Consider the following 10,348-nt stretch of genomic DNA (forward strand, 5'->3'; position numbering starts at 1 on the left):
AACATTCCAATGAGACATCTTACATTTGTTTGATTTCGTACTCCAATAGACATTTCCCTTTACCATCGACGTCAAGAGGTCTCATCACAATACACATATCCGAAGATGTTTCATTGATCTAAATCGAGCAGGTGATAAGCCGCAAATTTCGTTGTTTCGATACAGATATGCTAGTAATATCAAAATAAAAGAGACTAAAACACAGTAAAGTAATCAGTCACATTCATCTCTTTTATCATCAAACGCAACGCATTGTCAGTAACGATACATTTGCGGCAGGGAGAAGAATCAAGCGTCGGCCGGCGCCGCGGCCATATCCGCCGTCTGATTTCCCGTAAACAAGTCAGAAAGGGTCGGCATCTTCATCTCACCTTTATACGACATCGGGATCGTGAAATTCCCAAACACCGGAATATCGATAATCAGCCCTAACTCCAGCTCGTAATCGATATCCCAATCGGCCCCAATGTCCCGAATCAGGCTAATCAGCAGGCTGTGCGGCACCTTGATCGTGACATCCAGCATAGTCTTATCGTTCGCCTTGAGGGATCCAGGATCCGGTATCGAGCCCGTCGCAATTCCTCTTCCGGAGCTCTTCACCTTGTACGCGATCTCTCCGATCGGTATCGTGACGGCGTAGGGGTTGGAGACGTCGATCTTGGCGAGGTACGTTATCCCGTCGAAGCCGAAGCCTTTGAGATCCACGTCAATTATGGTCGCCTCCGGCTTGGGCATGTTGACGACCTTCTCGGCGACGAAATGCTTGGCCTGGTCCACTATATCCATTTTTGATTTCTTGGGGGGATTGAGTATCGACTGAATGCATGAGTTATATATATATATATGAATGGAAACGCGTTATCATTAATAACAGAACGTGGGTTTATTTCATCCTACGGCATTGCCTGATTTGCCCATGCATACGTAGAACCCACTTTTTTTGAACTTATATGTGTGACAAGATCTTACCCGTTGAAATAAATTGACAAGATGCTTTGTTTCTATTATTTTACTGACAACTGGACTGTTGGGTTTTTTTAAAGAAAAATACTTAAGAAAGTCGGGGTTTTTTAAAAATTAATATTATTTTAAAAATTATATATTAAAATATAACAAAATTAGGAGGTTTCTCAAAATATTACAATCCGGAATTCAGATTCCCGGATTCAATTAAATTTTTTTAAAAAATCAACGCGTAGTCACGGATTCTGTTTCTAAGAATCTGTGGCTACCCCTTCTTTAAAATGAGGTGCGCACCTCTTCCTCCTCACTTTCATTCAGCGAGTTCTTCCTTTGCTTTTTTTTTCTTTTGGCCACCGAGCGGCGAGCATCGAGCACATCTCTTTCCAGCATCGATCTTCAGAATTTTCTATTTATTCATTAGCGTAAGTCTTCGGCATTTTTTCAGAATATTAAGAGGTAACGATATTATTTTTGTTTATTATATTTATTATTGTTAGTTAATTATAATAGTTTTAAGTAATCACAATTATTATATTATTAATTGTATTATTGGAATTATAATACTATAATTAGAATTTTTGTGATACCGAGAACTTTATGACCGCATCATAATAGTTTTAAGTAATAATAATAACTGTACTTAATTTAATTACAAAAATTATAAATTATATTATTGGAATTACATGTTATAAATAAGTATTATTCCAGAGAGATCATAAATAATTAGATCTAAGTTAATTAGATTATGTTATATATTTATACACAAAAAATTAAGCAGAGAAGGGATACATTGCTAAATTTCACAACGTAGAACTTAGAAGCACAATATTTGGGGAAAAAAAGACTGTACTTATTATTAAAATTAAATTAAAATTGCTAAGTAATAATAATAACTATACTTAATTTATTTACAAAAATTATAAATTATAACTCTGTATTAATTTTATTATTGGAATTAGTTGTAATATAAATTGTATTATTGGAATAATTATAATATTAATTGCATAATAATAACTATATAATTATAATATTGGAATAATTAAAATATTAATCGTATAATATTAATTAATTGCATCACGTATTAAAATATTAATACGTGACACAATATTCCCGTTGTGTTGCATTAATGATCATTGGTGGATGTATGTTTTCGGACTCGGAAGGTGCTGCTGTGAAATTATTGTATTTGCAGTTTCTTGAGCATAATATTTGGGAAAAAAAAAGACTGTACTTATTATTAAAATTAAAATTAAAATTGCTAAGTAATACTAATAACTATACTTAATTTATTTACAAAAATTATAAATTATAACTCTGTATTAATTGTATTATTGGAATTAGTTGTAATATAAATTGTATTATTGGAATAATTATAATATTAATTGCATAATAATAACTATATAATTATAATATTGAAATAATTAAAATATTAATCGTATAATATTAATTAATTGCATCACGTATTAAAATATTAATTGTATAATATTAATACTTATATATTAATTGCATCACGTAATTTTTTTATTCGAATACTTGTAATGTTAATTGCATAATAATAAGTATACTTAATTTAATTACAATAAATATATAGGTTTTATAACTATTACTAATATATTTATTATTACTAATTTATTTATTGTAATTACATGTTATATTTTTTATAATAAATAACTATTACTAATGTATACATTTTATAACAAATAACTATTAACCAATGATTTTTTGTTTGCAAGATGGCTGAAAATACGGATAATGTGTTGTATTTGCGGGGTAGACACATATCAAATAATATCAACGCTGAAAACATGGATGCAATAATTCCGTCACGCCGGTCTGACAAATGTCTTTGGAGATTGCTTAATGCTGGGATTCACCTCCGTGTCCGCCTATGTCTTGCACGCATGAGCTTCTATGGTGTCATTCAGTGTGGTCCTATTAAATATTATGATAATCATTTGCTTACAGCCATTGTTGAGATATGGCGTCGTGAGACACACACATTTCACCTTACCATGGGCGAGGCAACAATCACCCTACAGGATGTTGCCCTTATTTGGGGGTTGAATATTGATGGCATGCTCATCACTGGTATAGATACCGCGTACAACAAACATACTTTACAACAGCGTTGCGCTACTTGGTTGGGTTTTACGCCTACATCTTCTCAGATTAAAGTGCACATCTTTATCTGACCGCTTTGCTAGACCGTTGCCTAAATAATATGATTAATGATCAAAGCACTGAAGAGGACGTGACACAATATTCCCGTTGTGTTGCATTAATGATCATTGGTGGATGTATGTTTTCGGACTCGGAAGGTGCTGCTGTGAAACTATTGTATTTGCAGTTTATTGAGGACATAGAAATAATGAATACATATAGCTGGGATTCTGCTGTGTTGGCATATCTTTATAGAGAGTTGTGCGACATATCAATGAGATTAAAGGTCGATTTGTGTGGCCCCGTTCAGATATTGCAGGTAATTTACACTTCTACGTTAACTATATTTGTTGTACTTAATTTTTCTTATGATTTAACTATTTCTGTTGTAGGTTATTGCAGATTTGGGTGTGGTCTAAAATTACTCTTCTTTGCCCTGATAGAGCGCAACATGTATCTATTTCACAAGAGCAGGCTGCGGATGTGCTTCAGGATCTACCATTCCCACCATACGGTGCATGGTACTAATAAGAAATAATTAACATTTATTATTATTATTTTGTTATTTAGTTTTAATGAAACTATTATGTACTTTTATAAATTGCAGTTGGAGACGCGAATTCTCTTGGACACACACGGCCCATCATTCGGTCCGTATAATGAGAGATATGCTTGACAGGATGGTAGAAGGACAGGTAGATATATATGAATTAGTTGTTTATAGTTTGAAATTTTTTACAAATTCAGTTTGAATTATATATTATGAACTTGATAATCTTTTTTTCTTTTTATTTGATTCAGTTTCTATGGACAATTTATGATATGGAGTCCCTGGAGGTTGGTGGAATTCTTAATGGAAATAGAATTCATCTATGTCGGTCGGCATGAGCATTGATCAATTTTTATATAGTTGAGATGCATAGACCAGAGCGGTGTCTCCGACAGTTTGGAATGCGTTAGGGTATTCCGCCACCTGCTGCTAACTTCGACAATTTCCATAAACTGACGCGACAAGGCCGAAACAACTTTGATTGGGCGACATATCACAAAGATTTTGTAGAAATGTGGAATGAAAGATATAATTTTGTGATTGGTGGGGATTATATCATACCTGGTACACCCGCAATCACAGTGGACTATGTTGGTTGGTATAATCGCATTTCACAAATAGTGCTCTCGCCGCCAGTGGTACCTTCGAACATCATGGGCTACCATCCTGTTGATGCAAACTACCGACAATTTATCGTAAGACATGTTCAATTGGTCTACATATGTACGTAAATATAATTTATTTTATTACATATATGTTACATAACATATGCATCTATGTTACAGACACGCCCAGCTCATGTGCAATATCCACCGATGTGGACATGAAATGAGTTTGAACCCGGACCATCATCTTCAAATATGGCATACACTACTCCGCCAGTGGTTTCAAGCATTCCATCGTATGATGCTGGTTACTACACTCCATTTGCTGGTAGTTTTACACAATTTTTACAAAATGACTTTCGACCGGGTATGAATGAGAGTCGCCCAACATTTAACGCGTCGTCCATACCATTTCAACAATATTATGAGACAGAAGGGTATGAGATTGGTGGGAACATTGCCGATACCAGTATATCTGCAGCTCAAACAAGTACACATGGAGATGCTGAACAGATGTTAGGTCGTGGACGGAGAGTGATTAAAAGACCACCGTGTGGCACTGGGGGGCATCGTTACCATCAGCATTAACTATTTATTTAAAGATGCACAGTTACATATGTATGTATTGTTGACTTATTTATGCACAGTTAGAGATGAACAGATGTATTTAGAGATAGTTTGTGGACGATTGTTGACTTATGTATGCACATTTAGAGATAAATAGATGTATTTAAAGATGCACAGTTACATATGTATGCACAGTTAGGTCGTGGACGAAGAGTGACTATTATTTTTCAACATTCGTTTATATTTGCTTTATTATTGACTTGTTAAAATTGTGGAATGTATTGATTGTGATTTATTATTCTTTTACTTATAAATTTACGGATAAAGTTATAGTATGAAAAAACATAAGTATAATTGCTAAATCAAGTGAAATAAGTCAACAAACTTCATATTTAAACATCTTCATAACAATAACAAACTGAATTGTCATAACAATACAATACTGGATTGTAAAATCTGCGTGACAAACATATGTATTTGACACCATAACTCGATCTTCTCACCTGCACCTACCTGCAATGAAAAAGAATTATTAATAAAGACAAAATTTGAATACACAATTTTGTAATTACATTAATAACTTCAAATGTTATGGTTTAAAATAGGGTACAATACGTTATTGTAGATCTTTTACCTCCCACGTTGTCTCTCCCTCGATGATGGCTGATCCATCTCGTTTCTTAAGCGTGTCCTGCGATCTCTACCAGTCTGCCTCCTTTGTTGACGAACACTATTGTGTTGTAATTGGAATGTAGGTTCATTCCAATATTGTTCATCATGAATAGGGTAGAATATTCCATCGTATGTGTTCACGTATTCGCTCAGTGTAAACCATGGTTGTACAAGATGTTCGGGATTCAAACCAAACCATTTTGCTGCACATATAACATGTGAACAAGGAATTCCAAATATTGTGAATTTACCACATGTGCAATCACGCGTAGAAATGTTGACAGCTTGTACGCGATGTTGACGACCAGGTCTTCCTCCTATCGCGACGGATGCTGTTTTATCCCTTTGGTCAAATCTTACAACTCGATGTTCAATTGACTTTTTTGACCACATATCAAATTTAGAGTACGCAAAGTCGGTCCATGGTTGATTTTTTTCCAGCATCTTATCACTTCGCGCTCGCCGTTGAATGAAATAGTGCACGCATCGCTGTAATGTCAGCTCCACTATTGCAGTTATTGGAAGAATTCGAACCCCTTTCAATACACCATTAATACACTCAGACATGTTCGTCGTCATTATCCCTCGTCTCCATCCCCCATCATGAGCCAATGACCATTTTTCTTTTGGAATGTTTGACAAATAGATGAAAGCTGCTGCATTATTTGTTATCATTGCCTCCATTGTCGCATTAAATTTTGCTACTTTGTGTTGTATCCCTGCTTCCCAACATAAGTCTTTCAAGTGAATGTTTTTGAACTTACTGTTGAAATTAGAGCAAACATGCCTCAGATAAAAACGATGAACACCACGAGGAGGCTTGAAGTCAGGGAGATCTTGCACTGCACTTGTTATACCCGCATTTCTATCAGATATAAGGCACACACCATTACACCCTCTGGTAACATGTCCTGCAACATTACTGAGGAACCAATGCCAAGACTCATAATTCTCTTCATCAACAAGCGCAAATGCTAGCGGCAAAACCTGGTTATTGGCATCCAAAGTTACTGCTATGAGTAGTTTGTGCTTATATTTGGTGTACATATGGGTACTGTCTACGCTGATTATGTTGCGACAATGTCGAAAACCATCTACACATGGTTTGAAGGCCCAAAACACAAAGTTCAAAATTTTATGTGGAAGGTCATACGGTCGAAGATGCTTCCATTCTACAATAGTTCATGGATTGTACTTCGACAAAGCTCCCATATATTTAGGAAGAAAAGTTACAGAGTTTTCCCATGTGCCATAGATTACCTCCACTGCGCATTTTAAACTCTGCCATACCTTAGCATACAATATATCATACACATATTTTCTTTTAATACTCTTTCGCACATATTTGATCTCGTATGCAGGATCACAACGCACGATTCCCAAAAGTGTGCTGGCTATCATGTTTACATCAAGGTTGTGGTGATCTATATCGACTTGGGTAGACATGCATGTGTGATCATCACCATATTTTGTGATCATGAAGTAGCCTAAACTTTTTTTGAACGATGCTCGAAGTCCCCACCCACAGTTGTCACCTTCGGACCAGTTCTTGCATTTGACCTTCCAAATTGTCGGAGAACTTTGGACAACGATATATTCACGTCTCAAAACCCGAATAGAAAAATCTTTCACTGAAGCTATTAAATCACCTTTGCTCTTAAAAACCATTTTTACACCGAGCTCTAGCCTTTCAAGATTGTAAAAGTTTGTTCGTGAAGAAGAAGGAATGCCAAATAAATCTGGAATTTGTTCGTCGTAGACTTCATCGAAAAATTGGGGAATTTCACGTAAATGTTGCTCTGATGCAATAGGAATGTTCTCTGTCATTGTTGTTCCAGACATTAACACACGCACCAATGTCCCTTCATTTGCATTCTCAACATGATGATCATCTTCTCCGTCACTTGATGTAGCATAAAAATCATCATCGCTATTCATGACATGATGCGAACTGTCCCCAAATAAATCATCTTGCTCATCCATTTGTTCTGTAATTGGGGCGGGAATATTTGCAGCCTCAACAGAACTATCAAAATGTCTGATATTTGTGGTATTTTCTTCAGGAGCCCACGAATTTAAATCCAATTGGCCTGTTCTACTAGAACCCCATGCACCATCAACTCCTGATGGAACCGTGATATGATGATCCCAATCCCCTGAGGTAAAATCCAATTCTCGTGTTTTATTCATCCCCCATGCATAGTCTTTTTCAGTGTGAGTCCTGATATGGTGATCCCAAGGACCAGTGTCGATCCCAGAGTAGGTTTGAGCTGACTGTTCATCGACGTGATACATAGAAGGTCCCGTTTCATTTAAACCTACTGTTCCCAAACCTTGAGTTATTACTAGCATGACCACATCAAAATCGTAATCACTTACGTTCTGTAACACTGGCGATGAATCAACATACAAGTACATGCAATCCAGTGTCGGCAACTCAAGCATAAATTGTATACTATCATCATCTGTGATATAGACATGCTATTCAATGTAACGAAACAACGAGCTATTTCGTTGACAATTTGATGTAGAATTTTGATGGGTCGATCTCCAGCTTGCGATGCACATAATTCATCAATTGAGAAAATGTAGTAGAGCGAGGGATTTTAATGGGCCTGGTCGCGGGGATACTACATCCAACCCTACCATCTTCAATAATGACATAACCACCTACGTAAAGTAAGACCCTGACAGTATCCATGTCTGTGACAAATATAAAACATAATTAATATTAAAAATATAAAATATAACAAAATTATATAAAATAGTATAATGCAACCGAAAAAAATTATAATTACATTAATACAACATAAATAATACAATTAAAATATAAGAAATTATTGAAATTACATTTTCAAATGTCGTTGTACATAATTTGTAATTAAATGAGCTACCGGAGTTTAATATCTGCAATAAATTACAAACATTATCAGATATAATATACATAAACCATTCAATATAGAAAGAAAAAACATAGATTCGACTTAGACTCAGCTCAATTCTCCCAAATTCTGTTACTCAGCACAATGCTCCCAAATCAAATTCTGAATTGCTGAGACTTGGCGCAATTCTCTAAAATTCTAATATTCGACAGAAAACTATCAAATCAAATTAGGAATTCCAATACTCACATGATCGACGTAATTTATAAAGGGAGGAGAATCACGTGATTCTTTATAACTAACAAAAAATACCACGGAGTGAAGAAAAAAAAGAGCTGCGCAAGAAGAATGCCGAAAACGCTGAAGGACTGATGAATTCGCCAAATACTCAGTGCAATTTTATTACATATTTTTCAAAATTGTTTAGTATATAACCACACAAATTAATTTATCCAAACATACAATGTTAACTCCAAAGAAAAAAAAAAAAAAAAAAAAACCACACAAATTAATTTGACAATAAAAATTAATATAATTTACTTATATTAAACCTTTAAGTAAGTTATTTCAAAATATATAGTTGGATAAAAATATTTTAATTAGAATTCTCAATTTCTTATATTACTTTACATTAACATAAACATATTTATAATGTTATATAAATTATATTAAAGTGATCAAAGTTATAGAGTAACTAAACACTATTTCATATATAAATTTTTATAAATTTATTTAAAAAAACTTAACAAAATACTTTATAATTTTATTAGTATTAAGTACAATAATATTAAATCATTCTTATATTAAATTAAGTTAATTATATTATAAATACTAACCTTGAAATATTTCAAAAATCACAATATCATATTTATTTTTTTTAATATTCCAACAATTTTTTAATATCGTGATTAATATTAAAAATATACTATTTAACTAAATTATATTTAATTATATAATGTTAGTGAACAAAATTATAATTACATTAATATAATATAAATAATACAAACAAAATATTAAAAAAATTTACTTAAATTACCTTCTCAGACTTAATTATACGGAACTTGTAATAATATCAACGGACGGTGCTAATATCTGAAATAAATGACAAGTATTATCAAAAAAATTACACAAAAGAAAATATTACTTCTTAATATATAATTATAATATTATCAACGAAATTAAACATTATCTCTTGATATATCTTCAAATGAAAAGGATGATAAAATCAACAAATTTTGAGTTCCTAGTGTAAGAAGATCACCCTACCCGGGACTCGATTACTTGGGACTAGCTCAAAAGCCTTGGATGAGTCCCTTCCAAGAATCATCAATTTTGAGAATTGGTAATTATGAACTAAAGTGTCTCACTCAAGCAAGTACATTTAGTTATAATCACTCTTGATTCAGGGAGATTCGAGTTTCCATAAAAAGAATACATTGACCATTATCCCCAAATCGACACACCTTACTTCTAGTAAAAACTTCTGTTGACTTGAGATGTAAATCCAACCTCGGCAAACGAAGTTTGGCCTTAAACCACTGAATGTCGCTCCCTCTCGACCAAATCCCATAGAACTCGATCCCTGAATCAGCTTAAGAGAGATCCAATTTTCTACTCCTTGATGTTGGGCCATTTAGAGCATGTTGGGCATTAGCACTTGGTCCTTACGTTAATGTGCTTGATTGACCTCACCCCAAGATCACCAGAAAAGACATAGGGGACGAACAAGATAAAAAATACTATACATATTTTGAGGCTTGATAAAAATGATTATATTTTTCTAAAAATGTTGGAGTCCAAAATATTTTATGAGACAAGCTCGATTTTATCCAGGAAACCGGTTTTGGTCAAACAAAAGACTTTAAATACCCAAAAATTATTATTCTTAAAAAAAATTTGTAAACATTAATTTAAATATTAAATAGGTCCTAAGGGGTCTAATTTACCTA

The 10,348-nt window shown here is 33.8% G+C and overlaps 1 protein-coding gene, 2 long non-coding RNA genes and 1 pseudogene across 4 annotated transcripts; 1 reads left to right on the plus strand and 3 right to left on the minus strand.

Annotated features, from left to right (window-relative positions):
* Positions 1 to 288: 288 nt before the first annotated feature.
* LOC142504305 (desiccation protectant protein Lea14 homolog pseudogene) lies at positions 289 to 786 on the minus strand (annotated as a pseudogene).
* A 1,870-nt stretch (positions 787 to 2,656) lies between these two features.
* LOC142556460 (serine/threonine-protein phosphatase 7 long form homolog) lies at positions 2,657 to 4,651 on the plus strand. 2 transcript variants are annotated; one of them, XM_075667925.1, is made up of 6 exons: positions 2,657 to 3,137; positions 3,311 to 3,442; positions 3,526 to 3,644; positions 3,731 to 3,818; positions 3,925 to 4,400; positions 4,459 to 4,651. In XM_075667925.1, exons 1-5 carry the CDS (start codon positions 2,697 to 2,699, stop codon positions 4,009 to 4,011), a joined length of 867 nt encoding a protein of 288 aa, XP_075524040.1. In that variant the 5' UTR covers positions 2,657 to 2,696; the 3' UTR covers positions 4,012 to 4,400; positions 4,459 to 4,651. The 2 variants fall into 2 exon arrangements, with proteins under 2 accessions (XP_075524040.1, XP_075524039.1); XM_075667924.1 differs by having other exon boundaries at positions 3,925 to 4,368.
* Positions 4,459 to 5,167, minus strand: LOC142556461 (uncharacterized). Its single transcript, XR_012822621.1, has 2 exons — positions 5,064 to 5,167; positions 4,459 to 4,866 (listed from the first exon to the last, which is right to left on the minus strand). It is a non-coding gene; the product is annotated as an uncharacterized LOC142556461 (long non-coding RNA).
* A 2,919-nt stretch (positions 5,168 to 8,086) lies between these two features.
* Positions 8,087 to 9,496, minus strand: LOC142556440 (uncharacterized). The gene is made up of 3 exons (XR_012822613.1): positions 9,436 to 9,496; positions 8,368 to 8,424; positions 8,087 to 8,220 (listed from the first exon to the last, which is right to left on the minus strand). It is a non-coding gene; the product is annotated as an uncharacterized LOC142556440 (long non-coding RNA).
* Positions 9,497 to 10,348: the final 852 nt, after the last annotated feature.

This window comes from Primulina tabacum, chromosome 9 (genome assembly GCF_025594145.1).
Source record: "Primulina tabacum isolate GXHZ01 chromosome 9, ASM2559414v2, whole genome shotgun sequence".
NCBI classification, from domain to species: Eukaryota; Viridiplantae; Streptophyta; class Magnoliopsida; order Lamiales; family Gesneriaceae; genus Primulina; species Primulina tabacum.

Excerpts from the sequence above, each read along its gene's own strand:
- LOC142556460 (XM_075667925.1), top strand. The coding sequence starts at position 2,697 with ATGGCTGAAAATACGGATAATGTGTTGTATTTGCGGGGTAGACACATA. Across the intron at positions 3,443-3,525 it reads GCCCCGTTCAGATATTGCAG|ATTTGGGTGTGGTCTAAAAT; the intron begins GTAATTTACACT and ends AGGTTATTGCAG. Across the intron at positions 3,645-3,730 it reads TTCCCACCATACGGTGCATG|TTGGAGACGCGAATTCTCTT; the intron begins GTACTAATAAGA and ends TATAAATTGCAG.